At 34.9% G+C, this 21189-nt stretch overlaps 1 protein-coding gene and 1 long non-coding RNA gene across 3 annotated transcripts; both read left to right on the top strand.

The window, feature by feature from the left end:
* The first annotated feature begins 11056 nt into the window (after positions 1-11056).
* LOC132803247 (uncharacterized) lies at positions 11057-11985 on the top strand. The gene is made up of 2 exons (XR_009638329.1): positions 11057-11611; positions 11787-11985. It is a non-coding gene; the product is annotated as an uncharacterized LOC132803247 (long non-coding RNA).
* A 3021-nt stretch (positions 11986-15006) lies between these two features.
* LOC132803246 (putative disease resistance RPP13-like protein 1) lies at positions 15007-20297 on the top strand. Of its 2 annotated transcripts, none has more exons than XM_060815748.1 (3): positions 15007-19008; positions 19750-19985; positions 20070-20297. In XM_060815748.1, exon 1 carries the CDS (start codon positions 15259-15261, stop codon positions 18406-18408), a length of 3150 nt encoding a protein of 1049 aa, XP_060671731.1. In that variant the 5' UTR covers positions 15007-15258; the 3' UTR covers positions 18409-19008; positions 19750-19985; positions 20070-20297. The 2 variants fall into 2 exon arrangements, with proteins under 2 accessions (XP_060671731.1, XP_060671730.1); XM_060815747.1 differs by having other exon boundaries at positions 19747-19985.
* The last annotated feature ends 892 nt before the right edge of the window (positions 20298-21189 follow it).

Raw genomic sequence — 21189 nt, 5'->3', positions numbered from 1 at the left:
CCTGCGATCGTTGACATGTCTCTGCATCATGAAATGTCAACGACAAGTGGTGGCTTCACTTCTAAGTAAACAACTTCCATCACTTTGTCCTTGCGCATACGTGATTATCCAGAATTGGTGTCATTTCCAGAGAGAAGATTGCCTTCTAAGATACATAAGATTCAACTTTTTGGATGCACAAACCTGGAATCTTTTTCGGCTGAGGGATGAAATTTGAAATCACTTTCAATTGGTGGTTGTGGGAAGCTCTTCGTGGATCACATGTAGTGGAATCTGCATAGACTTACATCTCTTACATCTTTAGACTTCAACTGCGTAGAAGAAGCGGTGAATTCATTTCCAGAGGAAGGGCATATTCCGTCGACTCTGACTTCTCTCAAGCTCTCTAAACTTAATAACCTTAGAACCTTAAACGGCATGGCCTTTAGACAACTCACCTCCCTAAAAGACTTGAGTATTTACTATATTGTGATCAGCTCAGTTGCTTACCAGAAGAAGGATTGCCTGCTTGTCTCTCTCTCGTATCTCTCGCGTACGCATAAATAATGAGGACATATGATCTACACTGTACACAACACATCCATGTGTCCCTCTGTCTACAAATTTCAGGTATTTTTTTTAGTCTATTTGAAACTACTTGTTATTTTTCTGTCTCCACACTGCTATGCATTTGTATCAAATACTCTGCAATTTATTTCTTTGTCATAAAAATGTTGCTTTGAATTTATGTGATTGATGTCTAGTCTATTATCTGTAAAGGGTCATTGGTATCTTCAATTAGTATTTTCAATTTCAGAGTTTTATGGTTTGAGCGTTTCATCCTGTATCCATGCGCTAATTGTTGTTAGAGGTGATTCACATTTTTTCTTGATGTTGGAATGGATTCTCTAATCTCTTGCAAGATTAAATGCCATTTGTATTTAATCAAATTTTAGATGTTATGTGGACTCATGATACTTTTGTGTTTCTGACAGTGAACAAAAAAATGCTGTTATTTCCAGATGACAGATTACCTTCAATTTAAAATTGCATAAAATTTCCAGAGAAGGAGTTCTTACATTTGTGTGCATTGGGAATCTGCAAGCACTCAACTCTCCATCATTCTTAAATATCAGATGCATAAATGGATTTTGAGATGGTGAGTATTTATTCCTGCTATCATTTGCAGTGCTTCCACAAAAGGTCTTTCTACTTATTTTTCTTATTTGACTATCTATCTAAAAGTGTACATTACTATGGCTTTTGTCGAGTTTTATATAATCAGAATCATGCAGAAGCGTCCCTACTTGTCATGCAATATACTCTTTTACTAAAAAAGATTCTAATTTTACTTTTTCCAGTCCAAAATATTTACAATTTGGTGGCTTTTACGTTGCTAAGTGTCATATGTGTTATTATATATGTTCTCTTTCTCATTGTCTTGTCATACAATATATTGTTTGTGTAAGAAAGATTGTGTTATTTACATACTCTAATTTTCATTGTAGGTAGCTCACATTTACCGATCAAAGAGTTAGGTAAGTTTCTCTTCTCTTTGCTTAAATAAATGTAGTTCACTTTATTTTATTTATTTATAGCATATGAAAAATGCTATGAATGGTATATAATTGTATTTTTAAAAGTACTATGACAGGCCAAGCTATGAAAAGTTTTACTCTTTCATAGCATTTATAAAATGTCATACTAAATGCTATAAAAAAAACTCTTTAATAGCATTTATCCTATACTATTATGTGTTTGAAATTTATTATAAATGTTATGTCAGGACCCGTCCAGAATTCCTCCCCGGAACCCTAGACAAGCCCTGATCCCAGAAAAATACCACCGAACCTTCCAACGGAAAATCCGGCAGCACCTCCCCTAGGGTGGGACTTACCAAAAATTACCTGCACTGAAAACACACTTCTATATTCATCTCCTTATTCCTCCCGCAAAACTTCAAATTGATTCCACAAATTTACAGCACTTCACAACAATAATAGTAATCCAGTGCATAAATAAAACATAAGTGTCCAAATAGTATACAGAGCTTCATGAAGTGCTATTCAATAGAAAATACAACAAAGATGACAGAATTAATACAACTGAAATGAATGAGTACAAAAGTATTTCTCGAAACACGATAGCGGCAGAGAAATCGGGGTTTGAAGATTTTCGGCGCCTCGCTGGAAAACGCTCCGATCCCGGTGCGTCGGAGGTCTGGTGGCCATGAAATTTGGTGGGTAGGCCGGACTTGAGGAGGTGGTGAGGGGTGGTTGGCGCATGTGGCCTGAAAATGGCCGAAAACTGGGCAAACGGCGGTGGCCGGCGGTGGAGGGAAAAATCGCCGTCGAGCTTCGCCGCCTCGATCCGGGCGCGTCCGTCGACCAACGGCCGTGAGATTTTGGGTTTGGCCGGAAATGGAAAGCCGCTTCCGTCTGGCAGCGCATGTAGCAAGAGTCGGCCGGAAAAGTGGACGATTCCGGCGGCCGGTCGGTTTTCTCTCTCTCTCTCTCTCTCTCTCCTCTCTCTCTTTCTCTCTCTTCCCTGATGTTTTTGCCAAATAAAAGCCACCGTGGTGACACTGTTCATCCAAGTGGACCAATCAGGTGATGACACGTGGCGTTACTGTGCATTTAAGCCAGATATAATAAAATATTACGGTATCCGGCGAACTTCAAACGTCCATAACTTTTTAACCAGATGTCCAATTTAAGCATGCCGCTAGTCTATGAACTCGTATCGACAAGTACTTTACACCCATATAAGAGTTAAAACAAAATTACACAACAAGAAAAAGTCAACTCCCGGCACCTTTTGGACTGTTTGCACCTCGACTTGTTTTACCCATAACTTTCAAACCGTAGCTCCGTTTTCGACGTGCTAGTAGTCTACGAACTCGGGGCATCATGTACTTCGCCATGGTACCCTGGTCAACTAAAAATTCCAACTGGAACAAAAAGTCAACTTTTGACCCACTCGGTCAACGTGCACGAATTCTGGTGTGATTTGGGACGGGGTGTTACATGTTATGTAAACTCATTTTAATAGCAATTATAAAAGCTATGATTAGTATATTAATAGTATTTATAAATGCTATATTAACTCAATTTAATATCAATTCTAAATGCTATATTAAATACATTTTATAATATCTGAGAATGCTATATTAGCTAGATTTCATAGCATTTCTAAATGCTATAATCAATAAATTGATAGCAATTGTAAATGCTATATTAAATATATTTTATAATATTTTAAAATACTATAAAAATTATAATACAATAACACTTCAAAATGCCACAAAATAATGTTTTTAATGACATTTAATACACTAGTGACAATGTCCATGTAACTAAATAATATGGTGACATTTACAAATGTAATTAAAAAATATTATAAATGACATTGTAGAATCTCAAGATAAAAATGTCACTATATTAAACTAATCATATCATATAGTAACATGTGAAATGTACACTTAAAGCAAATAATGAAAAATGTCACTAAATGTTATTAGTGAAAAATAAAAATGAAAAACTATTTGACAATATTTTTCTTCTGAACGACTTTTGCTTCATGTCTAGCCATAGCTCCAAACTTGTTTCATTCCTCCATTGTTTCCATGCCCGTTACAAATCCAATCATCCAAATATATTTATCAATCATCAAATACTAATCATAGTAAATTAACTTAGAATTTATTTACTTACATGACTTGGAAAATTTGTCAAGTTTTGGAACTCTAATGCTTCCATCTTGTAATGAGTCTTCTTTCTATTGAAAAGAAATCTGGATGAAGCACATATACATACAGAGAAATTTCTTCCAACTTACAAAGCAAACCAGGAATTCTATTTGTATTGCCTTCAGTATGGGTTCCATTTAATAGCTTTGCTAGACAAAAATATGAGATTTTGGGGTTCACATTTTCATCTAACAGGACATTGCTGGTTTTGGAATCCCAATGAATAATTTCAAGTTGAGAATCTTGTCTAGGTAAAATAACATTTGAGAAATACTCTGAATCTCTTACAAAAAATAAAAATAAAAACAAATAGGAAGCTTGTATTAAAAATAAATAAACAAATAAATGAATATATATATATATATATATATATATAACAAATAACTCATGAAATAAGTCAAGAACCACGGTACCAAACTAGCCATGGAAATAAGTTAGTCAATCTAGTGCACAAACAATATATTTACTGTTGATAGGTGCCAAGTTATGCCTTGCATTTCATTGCTAGGAATTGTTGACTGGGATCTGTAGAAAATATGTACTGATATTAACTAAATTCCAAGTGTTTTTATTGGTTCTATTAACAGCCTTTGGTAGGTAGTTAAAGGAGTTGGCAAACCTGTATCCTTATTGCTGATCGGGATCTCTACATCAGAGGTTGTGCTTCCTTCTTGTTGATTTTTTAATTTTCTAGTTTTCACTATGAAGACAAAAGGTTATGACTAGTTTGGTTTTGTGGGCCGATAATCATAAATTTCTATATTCTATCTTTATAAAAAATTATTGTTTTTTTTAATATTTCTTATTAGCTAACTGTGATTAGGATCCATCAATCTAAGTGAGAATGACTGCAAGCAATTGAATTTATTTGTTACCTACTAATAAATTTATACATTTTGTCTTTACTAAAAATTATTTTTTTTTTCCCTATCCTCAGATTGGAGATTTGATATTGGATCTTCTTTGAGCTCCTTCGCAACAACAATGCCTTCCAAAATAAAAAATCAAATATATAGATCAACAAAGAAGAGAATAAATGATGCTAAAATATACTTATATATACACACTTACATTGATAAATGAGTCTCTTCCATTAATAGATGTGTTTCCTTGTTTCCATTAATAGCTGCAATGAATAGAGCAGTCTGTGTTTTTGGTCCGAACGCCAATCAGCGATGGATTAGCTGCCTCGACGATGTACTTACACATGAGTTTACACCCCACTAAAGCTGCATGGTGAAGAGACGGTAGTGGTAAAAATGAGGATGACACAAAGATAGAAAGAGAAAGACGGTAGATGGACTCTCAGTGAATCTCTATATCTAGGATTCTTTTTTTTTTTTTTTTTTAAAGAAACACCATATTTTAGTATCCTAATCCTCAAATCCTAAAAATAAGCGTTTAATTTTTAATGTATTTTACAAGGCGTGCATATCCTCCGCTTTTTTTTAAAAAATTTTTGATAATGCTATTAAATATTTAAAAATGCTATTAAAAAGTAAAATCTTTATCTAATTCATTCTAATCTTAAAAATGCTATTATTTTATATTATCAACAACATTCTTCAAATATGCTATAAGTATATGTTATAAAATCCTAGATATGTTGTAGCGGTTGTACTAGCTAGCTTATTGTTTAATTTAAACCATTTAAGAAATGAATTAATTGACAGGATATTCAGCATCCATATTAACACGGTCCATTTCTTCTTGTATGGTTGGCATGTTTGAGCACTTCTTGGCCAGCTCGTTGTTCGAGTAAATACTGCTTGATACCTCAGAGTCTTTGATTTCTTCAAACTTCTTGGATTTGAATCGTTATCCAAGAAACTACTAAATTTCAATTCTTCCAATTGCAGCACATGAGTACTGGAAGATGGGCTGTCCACTTCTCTCACAGCTATTCAATCGTCTCTGATCTAGCTATCAAAGTCAGCGATGTTTAAGTTTCCAAAAATCGGCTGATCTAGTAATAAAAGCCACATATTACCCATTAATGAAAAGACATTGTGTTTTACATTATCTTGAGCATAAGATGCTGGAATTTTCTGCAGGAACAAGATGTTTAAATTGAATTGGAGCATGATTAGTCTTTCCATCCACGATGAGGAAGATTTGAGCTTGAGCAATGCACATTGTATCTCATACCAACCAATAAGCTTTGTGAATGTTATTTGGCCGATTTGGTAAGACTTTTTGTATTCTGAAGTATATTCAAGGTGGTTTGCTTTTGTAGGCAGATGACTTGAGGCAGCAGGTAAAGGATTTGAGGGCGTCTTTTTCCATGCAATGCATTGCAAAAGCAAGAGCTCAACGAGAATGAAAGCTGTCGTCTCCTTGCCTCTCAAGTGCAGACACAATGGTATCCGATTATGATATGGTCTGGACATTTTTGCTTCTGATTTTTAGGCACTCAATATTTGTTTGTTGAAAAGGAAATGATAATTTTGGAATTAGAAGACCATAATTGTCAGGACCCGTCCAAAATTTTTCACGGGAACCCTATACAAGCCCTGATCCTAGGGAAACCTTACCGGACCTTCCAATGGAAAATCCAGCAGAACCTCCCCTAAGGGTTGGACTTACCACAAATTTCCTGCACTGAAAACACACTTCTATACACATCCCTTTATTCCTCCCACATTACTACAATTTAATTCCACAAATTTACAGTACTCCAAATGAATAACAGTAAATCAGTGCATAATTAACAACTAAATGTCCAATACAGTATACAGAGCATTATACAAATAAATGTGGAATTAATACAATGACAGATAAGGAAGCAATATAAGATGAAGAGGAAAAAGGGAAGAAATGCTCCTTGGACTTTCGGCAATGAACCGAGACGTCGGGCTCGCCCTGGACAATCAACGTCTCCTAACCTGGACCTAGGGGAATGGAATTTAAAGATATGAGATGCTAATCATCTCAGTTAGTGACCCTAACTACTGTACAATTATAAAGCAACGATAATTATAGTACACTTGATTAATTAAAAATAAATAAGTAAGTAAATAATAATTAATTGAAGATAATATTTTTCTTAAAACTCTCGCCATTCACTCGATTGGAAAAGTTCCCATTTTAAAACATTTTCCAAAACCCGCTATTTGTATACCCCGAAAACCAAGGAAAACAATTAATCAACTAAATAATAATTAAATAATCCAAATATAAGTAAAATGTAAACAATAAAATAAATAATTTTTGAACACTTTAGAGTTTGAAATTTTTATCTGAAAATTTATACTTGACACACCACACCATATACCAGTGATGTCCTCCGATACCTAGCGTCTCGAGCACCGACTGGCGGGGAGGTTAAAGAGAGAAACTTGCATACGGCGCTTCGGCGTCCCGACAGTGCCGCTGCTGAAACCGTCATCCCGGCCATGGAAGGGGGCGGCTGATGCGCAATATATAAGACTTGTCTGCCTTCGGTCCAATGGCAACTCGCGGGAGACATAATAACCTGCGCGCTAATCCACATATACAGCCAGAACACCAATACTGTATGAGTGTGTCTAAAACCAATTATTAAATTTTTCTATTACCGTACCGATTTTCCAAAAATCGCCGTGGGAATTATACCATTTTTCAAATTCACCATCCCACATTTTCCTTTAACATTTCCGATACAAACCATCGATAACAATATACCAATAATTTTTCTTGTAACACGAGGTCCAACAAATAATGTTCCACCGGCATAATTATCAAATTTTGAAACCACCAATTTAAACAAATATTTTTCTTAAAATATTTAAACCAATTATGCCCAAAAAAATAATATAAAAATCCAGACACAATTAATTAATGAAAATACCTTACTCATGTGTAATAAATACAATTAAATCACAATAATGATCAAAAATCCATTAATAAATCAAATTTTTATTTAGCAGCAATAAACATATACGTACTTATAAAATAATATTTTTCCACAATTATAATTAAATTTCCACCGCATGAGCATAATTCCAGATATCAATTTAATACCAAATAAATATAATTAATCATCCCAAAATAGTTTTAAGGGTGGGTCACTCACCTGAAACACGCAATTAACCTAAGATCCTCCATGGGATCAATTCCACGACGCACACGTGCTCCTAGAACAACAATTCACACATAGTCAAATAAATTAATATTTTATTCGGGTAACTAATACCTGGTACCCGGGGGGTTAAACACAAACGTTAACCGAAATTGACGAATAATATACCGAATCAAAGCTTGAGTGACGAGGATTACGAATCCGGTCTTACTTCACGGAGATCGGACCCGAGGTGGCCGGAATCTCGCTGGAAAGATTTTGGGATTCAACTCTTCGATTCTCTCAAACCGTCGTGAATTGGAGGAAAAGGACACTGGATTTGGATTCAAGGGGTCGGAATTAGTGGGGAGGAACCGGCGGTGCAACTGGGTACTCGCCGGAACTGGATTTTCCGGCGAGCCACCGTGGTCACGGGCAACCGTCGCCGCTGCCGGTGCATCTGATGGCCGATGGCTGAGATTTTTGGGAGTTTTGTAGATCGAAGGGAGAGGGTTCCAACAGGACCAGCGGTGAGGCAAACGGAGGCCTGACAGCGAAGAGATCTAAGTTTGAAGATTTTCGGCCCCTCGCCCAAAAATACTCCGATCCCGGCGCATCGGAGGTCCGGTAGCCGTGAAATTTGGTGGGCTGGCCGGAAATGAGGAGATGGAGAGGGGTGGCTGGCGCGTGTGGCCTGAAAATGGCCGGAAATGGGTCAAACGGCGATGGCCAGTGGTGGAGGGGAAAAATGGTCGTCGCCAGAAAACGCTCCGATCCTAGCGCGTTACCGGCCGGTTGGCCATGAGATTTGGGTGGCCGGTCGGAATTGAGGAGGCAGAGGCAGTGGGGTGGTGCATGTGGGGAAAGGGTGGCCGAAAAATGGCTAAATGGCGGTGGCCGATCGTTTCTCTCTCTAGCTCTCTCTCTCTCTCTCTCTCTCTCTCTCTCTCTCTTTCCTTTCCCTGCTGGCCCGCCCGTTTTGCCAAAATAAAAGCCACCGTGGGTGATACTGTTCACCCACGTGAACCTCTCAAATGTCAACACGTGGCATCACTGTTCACTTAAGCCAGATATATTAAAATATTATGGTATTCGGAAAAATTCACACATCCATAACTTTTTAACCAGATATCAAATTTAAGCGTGCCGCTAGTCTATGAACTCGTATCGACGAGCACTTTACAACTACACAAAAGTCAAAGCAAAATTTTACAACCATAAAAAGTCAACTTCCGGCACCTTTTGGACAGTTTGAATCTCGACTTGTTTTGCCCATAACTTTCAAACCGTAGCTCCGTTTTCGACGTGCTACTAGTCTACGAACTCGAGCCAACGTGTACTTCGTAACGGTACCTCAGTCATCCTAGAATTCCATCCGAGTCAAAAGTCAACTTTTGACCCCTTCGATCAACGGTCAAAGTCAATGGTCAACGATCAACCTTGGTCAAAATTGGAAAATTTCCGTTGTACTTTGGGACGGGATGTTACAATAATCGTTATCGTTAAAGGCAGTGGGGGTGGGAAAAATACCCTATGTAGACTATAGATTTGCAATTGCAATATTGGATATTACAAATTTAGAAGTCAACACAATCAATTGTGTTTGTGATGGATTAAATTTTTATTATCTTAACTTAATTTATTTATTTAAGTAGGATTAATGATTTCTTTTATTCTATATTCTCTACATCTATAAATAAAGGTGCTTGTTCATGTTATTATAAGCAATAAAGTTCAATGAATAGATAGCTCTTGGGTTTTGTGGATATGGGTCAATATTTGACCAAATACTATTATTATTATTTGGAATAAACCAAATCACGGTCAAGTCGCTTTGTTATTCTTTCTTCTATTCTTTTTTTTTCTTTTCCTATTTTAACGCAGATATACATACATATATATATATATATATATTGATCATATTTTAACCGATATTGATATCAATCTAAACATAATTATGTTACAACTTTTTTTTTCTTTTTTCGGTGAATATTACTGTTACATTTACAATGTTCAAAATTTTAAAAATTTTTATGGTGTGATAGATTCTTTATCTCTGTGTTCCACAAATTCTTTCAATAAAAAATTAGAAACGAATGAAACATAAAATTTAGTTCATTTTCATTGTTACACCAGGAAACCACGTCCATGTCCATTTGCATTTGACACCAAGAAGTAGTTGTATAGTCCACCATTCTTCTTTCCTAAAAGTTTTTAAAGTATATCTTTAAAGAGAAATATACGGTATGTATATATATTAAAAAAAAATTAAGAACAAATAATAGTTAATGTTTCTATTTATCAAAATATTTGACAAACATCATTTTTTATTATGTACATCAAACTGTGTATAAATTATAATTTTAACTATCTATAACATTTTTATTGCTTATGTACGTTTTTTTTTTTTTTTTTTTGATATGCCTATTTGAAAAATAAAATAATTTGTCAAAAATTTATACCTGGGTCCAAAGCCTTTGTTTTCTATATTTAATCCCCAATCGAAGGATGAATAATAATAATAATTACACCTTTTTTTTTTTAATTAGAAGAAAACACCATATTCAAAGGAACAATCCAAAAGCGGTAGAGAACGCATATTTGGACTAGGCACAGGGCCCCAATGCAAAGGAATAAGATACCTGTGGGCATTTTTCGCTTGCCAGTCTGCACGACTATTGCAGGATCTAGACATTCAGTAAACTCTTGTTTTAAGTCTAATAATGTCTCTAGTCAAAGCATCCAAAGTCCATCCACAACTTGAAGAGCTTTGCACTAAAGCTAGCGCCATCAAATTTTGTTTAGAATTATTTTTCTTTTTTTTTTAAAAAAATAAAATTGTTTACCTTTAATAATAGTAGAGATATAAAAATGTTAACCAATTTTATTTTGTAAATGATGTATTAATATTTAATTAAATTTTTTTATTTATTTATCCATTAAAAAGCTTATTTATCCATATTTATATTATAAAAATATTTCAATCAATAATATATTAACATATATCATTTAATAAATTATTTTTTATATCAAAATTTTTTATTTTTGATTATATTTGATCGTGTTGATCGGTGTGAAAATCAAAGTTGATTTTTTATTTTTATAAATTATGGTATTGACTCATTAATTAATGTGTAGTGCTTCTTGATACAAATTTATACAGTAATAGTACATTTAATTTGGAGCTATTGTTAGAAAATATGGTTTTGTAAAAATTCATATTTTTTTTTATTTGTAATTGGTTCTACAGATAGTTTTTCCTAGAAATGTGCAAAGGGATGTTTAAAAAAACCTTCTGACTTGCCACATGTCAAAATTTGGCTAGTGGAGCCACCTGTTCAAACAAGGCCCGATTCCGTTTGAACAAGGTGAGTGTCAGAGATAATTTCTAATAGTTCCACATGTCAGTTTCTTGTCGATGGAAAATATGCTCTGATCTAACAAGTCCCCCACCCTATTTGAGCGAGGCTCCTTCAAACTAGTTTATACGGAGGGTGATCGGATAGAGAGAGTGGGGGAAAAAGAGATTTCCTTCTCTGGCCAAGTTGTTCCACTTCCGACCCCCACCACCCCTCTCACCGTTAAGCCCACCTCCCCTGCAAGCCATAACCACTTTCCTTTCACCGTGAAACTCTTCGACATGCCAACGAGAGCTAGAAATTTGGTGAGCCAACATTTGCTCCTTTCATCTGATTCCGGCGAGCTACTTGTTGTGTGACCACGGGTTTCTACCATTTTCAACCTTTTAGCTCAAATTGAGCCACATCGTGAGATACAAAGGATTTAGTTTTTAGGTCGAAACTTTGTAGTAAGTTTTCGACCACCACTGGTCGTATTTCAGAGAGGTAAGTTCAAAATTGTAATTCTCGTTCCTTAAGGTTCGTTTTGGCATATAAATTGTAATTTTAGGTTAAGATTTGTGTATAATCCCAAGTGAGCTATATTTATAATACCTGATAAAATTAGCATTTTAAAGTATGTTATATTTTTGGCAATGTTATATTTTTGGCAATATTTTAGGCATCCGGGTGCATTGTGGAACAAATCCCATGGAGGAGCTGGAGTGATTGGCATTTTTCAACGAGTATTATATTTCAAATTATGTTTTTGGGGTATTTGGATTGTTGATTTTATGTGATGTTTAAATTAATAAGGATATATAAATTAATATACATATATATATATATATATATATATATATAGATTTTTGAGAGATTAATTGTCATGTTTAATTACAATTAATTTTATTTGCCGGTTTATTTTTAAATGGTGATTTATGAATTTTAGGAAGGATGTTTATATATGATCTATCCGATTTATTTGTGGTTTATGAAAATTGAATTGTGGAAATTATTATTTTTTTGTTACAACATTTATTCATGGAATTATGATTTTTAGATACAATATATAGTATTAGTGTTCTATTATAAATTATTTATTCAGTATGCAGGCATATTTAGCTATCATGTGAGAGCTAAGGTAAGTGAGAATAAATAGATGTTTTGCAATCATAGCATTAGTTACCCTCTTTTTAGTTGTAGGATGGTAGGATATTTAGTATTGGTGCCCTTAAGATTTCTAGATGTCCGATTAGAAGTATCTCTTCTCACTTCCCTTCGTCAGGTAATGTTTGGAACTCCAACCATCATCTGGCAACACTCCATATATAATACGGTGCATCGTGTATATTCTTGACATTTATTATGATTTTAAATGTTTTAAAGGATTTATTTATTTATTGGGTTTGATTATTTACTTTGTACTATTTTATTTATTATATTTATTTTAAATGATTATTTATGGGGTATTTTCTTAAAAATATTATTTTTATCTTCTTTACAATTATTTTTATAATTGGAACTAATGAGATTTTTAAGAGCAAAACAGATCTCTAAAATTTGTATTATTATTATTATTATTATTATTAGTAGTAGTAGTAGTAGTAGTAGTAGTAGTAGTAGTAGTAGTAGTAGTAGTAGTAGTAGTATAATGCAATTCACTGGAATAATTAATATTTTGTTATATTTTTCTTTGTTTTCAAACTCGTTTCTCTAGGTTCAAGTAATTAGTAGGTCATTGTTCAAGCTACTGGCATCGTTTCTTGATCCCGTTCTTTCCATTAGGGATGGCAATATACCTTGTATACCCTGAAAACAGCGGTACATAGCCCCTAACGGGTCGGTTTTTTTTCGAAAAATCGGAATGGCAGGGCGAGCTCAGGGCAGGAGATTAAAACCCAATTTGAGGTCGGGCCGGGCCCAAGGAATAAATATCCTGGTCCAAAACCGGTTCGGTATATGTATATATATATATATATATATATTTATCATTCTCAATTTATCTGTTTAAAAAACAACCCCGACCCTACCCTTCTCCAGCTCTACTCATTTCATTTTCTTCTTGTCGAGTGCCGACACTGCTGCCACCCACCTGCTGCTTCAGCCTTCACTGCCACCTGTTGCTTCACCGCCGATGCCACATGCTGCAGCCAATTGAAGAACACAGTTGAGGTTGACTGGTTGAGCTCCTTGTGCTGCTACTGGTAGGATCTCTCTTATTTTATTTTATTTTGTTTTAATCTTGTTAGGGAAAGTTCATAGCCTAGCTGCTTGTGTATTGAGCTTTGCCATTTCAATTAATGTGGCTCTGATTGGAGTGGAAGTGCCATTTCAATTTTTGTTTGGCTGTTACTTATGGTAATATAAAATACTAATGACTCAATCTGAAGGCAAAAGACTAGAATCCTTTTAGTATCTTTTATGGTGTCTAACATGTACATGGTGGAGCATGGAAGCTTCGGTAAATACTTATTTCAGCTGACCTGCACCACCCTGCCACGTAGAATCCCCGTTCCTACCCCCATCTAAGAAACGGAGAAAACGGCCGGGATGGGATCGAAAATTTCCCGCGAGGACGGGAACAGTATTTCAAAAACCGGCCCCACCCCCCGTTGGCATTCCTACTTTCCATTGTTGTTTCCTATCACTTCCCTCTACTGTTATTTTGTCACTATTATTTATTCTGCATTAGTAATATTTACATTTTTATTATTTTAAATACTATTAGTATGCTTCGATAATGGTTGTGAACATGGAAAGATATATATTATTTTTATATTTATGTGATTGATATTAAGTGTGAAGTTCTAGGAAATTATAGATTTTTTACAGAGCTCATTTTTGGAAAATCCATTTTACAGAGGAGATATGTCGGATTTTCTGTAAAATTTCCATTGATATTTCCCCTAGCTGGGGCCATTCAAGCTGGTGCTGGAATTTTAAAGGCTGTAGACCAACTTTATAGCCACATGTTGAACACTGTTTTTAAATTAATACTAAATACTATATGTATATAATTTTGTATGAAATAAAAACCATGTATGCTATAAATGCATATATACCCTGTGAGGTCTTAAGAGAGGTAAACCCAAGAGTTGATCTTTGTGTAATTCATTCCAAAAAAATGGAGATCTTAGAAGATCAAGGTTGAATTTCAAATGGGAAAAAGCAGAAGATGATTTGAAAATTTTAGAAGATAATAAATTAGAAGAGCAAGAGTATGAAAGGGATTTATTTGTTGTACATATCTAAGGGAAAAAAAGAAAAGAAAAAAAAAGGATGATTATGGTTATAAATTTATTTATTTTTTAAAAAATTACATTATCATTTAAAGATATTTGCTAATAGTTAATAAGAAAAGTCTAAAATAATAAAAAAAAAGTTGATCTCTCTGTTTTTCTTTTTTCTTTTTTCCTTTTTTTTTCTAAGACATTTTTACTATTTTATTTTTTAAAAATTATTTTAAATAACTGAAAAATACTGAAAATATATATTTTGGAGGCTTTGACTAAAATGGGATCCTGTAGCATTGCACATTAAATTTATGGTCAAGGTCGGCATGGGGGCCATCCTAAAATTTCGGTGGAGAATTTCGAAAAGGGGTTCTCATATGAGATAAAAATCATTTCATATAATGCTTTGCAATAAAATGAGAAATCATTTTTTAGTGAAAATCACTGGTTATTTCGGAAGAAGCACCAAAAGCCATAGTAAAAGGGACAGTTGCTGTTGTAGAAAAACACCCAGTAAACAAAAGAGGAACATTAACTGGAAACCCAAAAAGAAACCCCAAAAAAAAAAAAAAAAAAAGGGGGAAAAGCCATGCCGATTTAATTTATTTAAATTTAAATGTTTGGCAAGTGGATGAGGCACTCGGACGAACAGTTCAATTTTCAAACATGCGAGCCCACCTCCTTATTATTATTATTTTTTTTTTGGGTGAAACGAGCCCACCTGTAATTAGGGACGGGGAATGTAATATAAATATAAAACTATAACATTAAAAATAAAAAGACCAACATAAATCGAGCACACAAAGAATCAGCTTGATTGTGTAATAACAAAGCCATAAGCCGTTGACTTCTCTCTCTGTTTCATCGCAATTCAGAGGGATTCACCTTTGCTTCGATCTCTTGAGGTCTCAACAAACAACAATGGCTGTCGAACGAGTGATTGGCGGAGCTTTCCTCTCAGCTTCAGTCGAACAGTTGTTCGAAACGATGGCTTCTCAGGATTTCAACGACTTCGTTCGCGAAAAGAAACTCAAAACTGCGTTCGACAAGCTTCAATTCATGTTGTCTTCAGTCGGTGGAGTTTTGAATGATGCTGAAACGAAGCAATTGACAGATCCATCTGTGAGACGGTGGCTTGATGATCTCAAAGACGCAATCTACCATGTCGAAGATTTGGTTTGTCTGATCAAAACTGAAGCCGAATTGGAAGGTACTGAATTTGCAAGAAGAAGAAGAAGATCATCTAGGGTTCGCAAATTCATTTCATGCGCTGCTAACCAAGAAGAAAATGAAGAAGATGTAAGCAAAAGTGAGATGTACTACAGTGCAGTGGAAGGTTTGCAAAGCGAATCTGGCATCAGAAGCAGTGAATCTAATAAGGTACGCAATTTGTTCCAATCTTATAGATTAGCTGCTGCTAAGAAAGAATATGAAAGGATAAAGGGGATAAAGGAGATTTTCGTCATGCTTTCACTCATTATGGGAAAAATTGATCATCTTGATTTGAGAAAAGGTGTTGAAACCAAACCTTTACAAAGATCATATGAAACTAGTTTACTGGAAGAAGTTAATATTTATGGGAGGGATCATGATAAAGACGCCCTTTTGAAGTTGTTGATTTCACATGAAGGAGATGGGAGTAGAGTGGATGTGATTCCAATCATAGGCATGGGTGGGGTCGGGAAGACCGCCCTTGCTCAGCTTGTTTACATGGACAGGGCGGTCGATCAACATTTTGATTTCAAAGCATGGATTACTGTTTCCCATGACTATGATGTTTTCACAATAACAAAAAGAATTTATCAGAAAGTCGCTGGGTTGAAAAGAATCCTTACGGAGGAAACATTTGAACTTCAACAAGAGTTGCAGTTGTTTTTGGGGTACAAAAGGTGTCTCCTTGTGTTTGATGATGTTTGGAACTTGAATTTTAATAGGTGGTGTGCCATAAGTTGTCCATTAAAATCAATAGCATATGGAAGTAAGATTATTGTGACAACACGTGACGGAAACTTTGCATCAATGATAGGTAGTGTCCCAAATTATTCCTTACAATATATGTCAGAGGAAGCTTGTTGGCAATTGTTTTCGAATCATGCTCTCAATAAAGTAGATGATCCAAGTGTGTACGAGGAATTGGCCGAAATTGGTAGAAAAATTGTTAGAAAATACCAAGGTTTTCCCTTAGTAATAAAATCATTTGCTGGTCTTCTACGTGCTGAACAAAATCCCAGAAAATGGGAAAATATACTAAAGAAGGACATAAGTGAGTTACCTCAGGGGTGTGACGTTCTTTCAACTCTATGGTCAAGCTACAATTATTTGCCTCCTCATTTAAAAAGATGTTTTGCCTACTGTTCCATTTTCCCTAAAAATTATGTGTTTACAAAGAAAAAGCTAATTTTGTTGTGGATGGCAGAAGATCTTTTGATACCAGAAAAAAATAAGATGCTAGAAGAAGTTGGAGAGGAATACTTTGATGATCTAACAGCAAGATCATTCTTTCATAAAAATGAAATGTATGGTTTTACCATGCATGACCTTGTGAATGATTTAGCTCAATTTGTAGCAGGAGAATATTGTTTGAGGTCAGATGACAATTATTCAGATATCCTTCCAAGGAAGACTCGTTACTTGTCATGGATGGAATACTTGCCACGGATGGAAAATAAAACAGACGATATCAAGAAAGTTGAGGATGTATCTAAAAAAAGGGTATTGCGCACTATACTTCGATTGGATGGATCATTGCAAATGATTCATGACTACTTTATACATCCTAAAGGATTGCAAAATTTCAGATGCTTAAGAGTGCTTTCTTTGTATCGGGTTGGTGTTGTCTCAAAGTTGCTTGGTTCAATTGGCAAATTGAAGCTTCTAAGATACTTAGATTTATCTTGGACTGAAGTTGAAAAAATACCTGATACAATTTGCGGTTTGTACAATTTGCAGACGCTATTGTTACATTGTTGTAGATATCTTTGTCAGCTGCCAGATTCAATTGGCAATTTGAAGCATCTAAGATATTTGGATTTATCCAATACTGAAGTTACGCAGATTCCTGACGGAGTGTGCAATTTACACAATTTGCATACTCTATTATTGAGATCATGCCGAAATATTACTCATTTACCAACCAATATGGCAAGACTGATCAACTTGCGCCACTTGGACATTAGTGCCACATCTTTAAGACAGACACCACCACAACTGTCCAACTTGAGATATCTGGAAATATTGGGTGATCTTGTTGCAGGCACAAGCAGTGGATCTAGTCTTAAAGTGTTGAATGAGGTTCAAGATGTGCGTGGTACTCTTTGTATTAGAAACCTTGAAGAGGTAAAAAATGTTGATGATGTTTCAAAGGCCAATTTGAAAGATGAGAAGTGTATCACTGATTTGCGTTTGGAATGGCAAGGTGATACTTATAATTCACAGAAAGCACGAAAAGTACTTAACAGACTTCAACCACACACAGATCTTGAGCGACTATCTATTATAAACTATGGAGGCTTAAGCTTCTCAGATTGGATTGGAGACCACATATTTTCCAGTGTAGTATACATGTGGCTAAGTAAATGTAAAAGATGTCACAGTTTGCCACCGATTGGACAGCTACCTTCCTTGAAATCACTTAGCATTGATGGATTTGATATGGTGGAGAGAGTGGGTAATGAATTCTATTTCAGTGGTTTGTTTGCGGTGAATAAACCATTCAAGTCTTTAGAAAAATTAAGTTTTAAATTTATGCCTCGGTGGGAGGAGTGGTCAGTGGTGGAGGATGGAGTTTTCTCACAACTCAAGGAGCTTCATTTGATGGATTGTCCGTCCTTGGCATTAAACAGGAATTGCTTTCCGGATTCTCTTCCATCCTTGACACATCTTTACATCTCTAAATGCCAACAACAGGTGGTGGCTTTACTCCTAAGCTGTCAGCTTCCATTGCTTGGTTCCTTGTACATAGGTTACTGTCCAGAGTTGAAGTCATTCCCACAAAGGAGTTTGCCCACTAATATACATGCTATTGAAATTTGTGGATGTGAAAACCTCAACTCATTTTCGGATGAGGGATGACCTTCAAATTTAAAGTCTCTTTCAATTGGTAGTTGTGGGAAGCTATTTGCACCCATTATGCAGTGGAGTCTGCCAACACTCACCTCTCTTGCATCTTTAAGCTTGAACTGCATAGATGAAGTGGTGGATTCATTTCCAGAAGAAGGACAACTTCCCACCTCTCTGACTTCTCTCACATTATGCCGTTTTCATAACCTCAAATCCCTGAATGGCAAGGCCCTTCAACAGTTGGCCTCCCTTGAAGAATTGTCAATTTCATATTGCGAGCAGTTGCAATGCATGCCAGAAGAAGGGTTGCCAGCTACTCTGACTGCTCTTCATCTGAGTTGTCTTGAACATCTTAAATCACTAAATGGCAATGCGATTGTACAGCTTACCTCCCTTGTAAAATTGTCAATTTCATACTGTCCACAGTTGTTGTGCATGCCAGAAGAAGCGTTGCCTGCTTCAACTTCTCAATTGACCATAGAATATTGTCCTTCTCTAATTCCACGGTGCCAAAGAGAGACAGGGGAAGATTGGTCCAAGATTGCTCACATCCCTCACATACGCATAAATCCGAATTGAATTGATATGTCCATCTTCTCTAGAATTTTTCAGGTATTTCTTCTACAAAGTTTGATGTAATAATTTTAATTCTTTATTTTAAGACGAATTCAATATCATCACCCATCCTAAAATTTCTTCTGCATCGGTCTCAGTTATCTTCGTGTGACAAAAACTACAGCCTTTGAACTTTATATGAGATCCAAATTTTATTCTTTTCTTAACTTAAACATTATCAATTTAAAGTTCTAATATCACCCACTTATTACTCTAACAATTAATATGATAACTTATATACTACATTAATGTGGTTGATTATTTAGATGTAGTTACCCAATGCTACAAAATTATAATCTTTAAACCTAACTCAACTATTTATACTTCTTCCACTATTGTAATACTCTACAGTTTATATATTTATTTATTTTTTTCTTTAAAAAAAAAATAAAATAAAAAATAAAAATTGATTCTTCTTCTCCTACTTGGCCATATAGACAGTTCTCTTACTTTTTCAATTCCTTGTAGTAAAGGAATTTAGATTTTCTTCTCTTTTGCATAAATAAAAGTGGCTGTACTAGCTTATTGTCTCAATTAACCTGTTATGAAATTAATTGATGGGATAGTCAATATCCATTTTAACTCCATTTATTTCTTCTTACATGGATGAGTACGTGTTATCAACTTAGTTGCTTTAACTAATTTAATTAATTTGTGGTAAGATTTCACTTCAAAGTTTTGTTAATGTTGGAAGTACAAAGTTTTCAATGGCTGATTCAATATTTGATATGTTAGTAGCCAAGCTTTCGAGCACTTGTCCACCATCTAAGTGTTCTTTGATTGCTTCAACGTTCTTCTGGGATTTGAATCCTTATCCAAGGATGATATAGAACTTAATTTCTTCCAACTGCACCACATAGTTGCTGGTAGATGGGCTCCCTGAGGGTTGGTTCTATTTAACAAGTGGTCTCTGGCGTGATGGATATGTTTCAGATACTCAAGTTTCCAAAAAAGAGCTTTGTCAATTCATTCAGGTAAAGAATACCACATTTTACCCATTATAAATAGATATTACATATTTTATTCCATCTTCAATCTAAGACTGGATTTTTCTGCAGGAATTTACAGAACGTTTAAATCATTTCGGAGTATGAAACTTCCGAGTGTAATTTATGTGCAGGTATTTGGAAAATGTACTTCTCTCATGGAATTAATAATTTAATTACTGGACCTTTGTTAGAGTTTCAATATGCCATGTGATATATGTTTATACTTCTTTGGAAGTGATGCAATTCTGCTTTGTTTCTCATTATTTCAATGAACTCTTAAGTACAGGGTTTCCTTCAGCTGAGAGTTACATATTTTGTTGGCAACAGGTGTGTCATTAACCTTATTTTACTAGACAATTTGAGGATTCTGTTAATTAATGGAACTTAAATATGTTTTCAACAGACTACGAAACTTCGTCTCTCTCTCTCTCTCTCTCTCTCTCTAATTTCTTTCTCCTTTAAATGTTATGTACTAAGCTTTTTCATGTTCAGCTCTAGGTGTGAACTTGCCATTTCCTTTACTGGTCAGGGAGTTAAAACACCTTAATAGCAAAAACTCAAAAAGAATCAGAATAATTTGTATCAAATATTTCCAAGTTCAATAGACTGAAAAATCATCAAACACAACCAATGTAGCCTCACATGATTTGCGCATGCAATTCCCATTAACAAATAGACGGAAAATCGAAGAATGGCTAAAAGAGCAGTTTTCATTAAATTTAAGAACCAAAATATGACCTAAATAACATATATTTTAGATACCAAAGTGAGAATAACGATTTAGTTTAGGGACCAATGGAGTGGTTCACCTTTTTATAAAATATTAGTGAAATATACTGTGAAGTTCGTTGGACAAAATAGAGATTAGGGTTTTGAATGGGTATTGAACGATGAAGAGGACGAAGAATCTCCAATGTATTCTTTAATTATTAAAGGGTACTGCTATGGAGTTATTACAAAGTGTATTATTATTTTATAGGTTATTTGCACTATTGGTGCTTAATCTTTAGCGTGTTTTGCACATGCAGTCTTGATTTTGTTTTTTTTCTTTGGTATTTTTGTCTTGAAAAGTCAATTTTTTTGGCATCATTTGTCCTCAGCCAATTTCCCATCCAAAATCCCTTTAAATATGAGGAATTAAAATGCAAATTTGGCATAGTTATGGGATCACGATGCGATAAGCACCAAA

This window comes from Ziziphus jujuba, chromosome 3, assembly GCF_031755915.1.
Source record: "Ziziphus jujuba cultivar Dongzao chromosome 3, ASM3175591v1".
Taxonomy (NCBI): domain Eukaryota; kingdom Viridiplantae; phylum Streptophyta; class Magnoliopsida; order Rosales; family Rhamnaceae; genus Ziziphus; species Ziziphus jujuba.
Note: the sequence above shows the minus strand (reverse complement) of the source record. Positions and strands in the feature narration are given on the sequence as shown.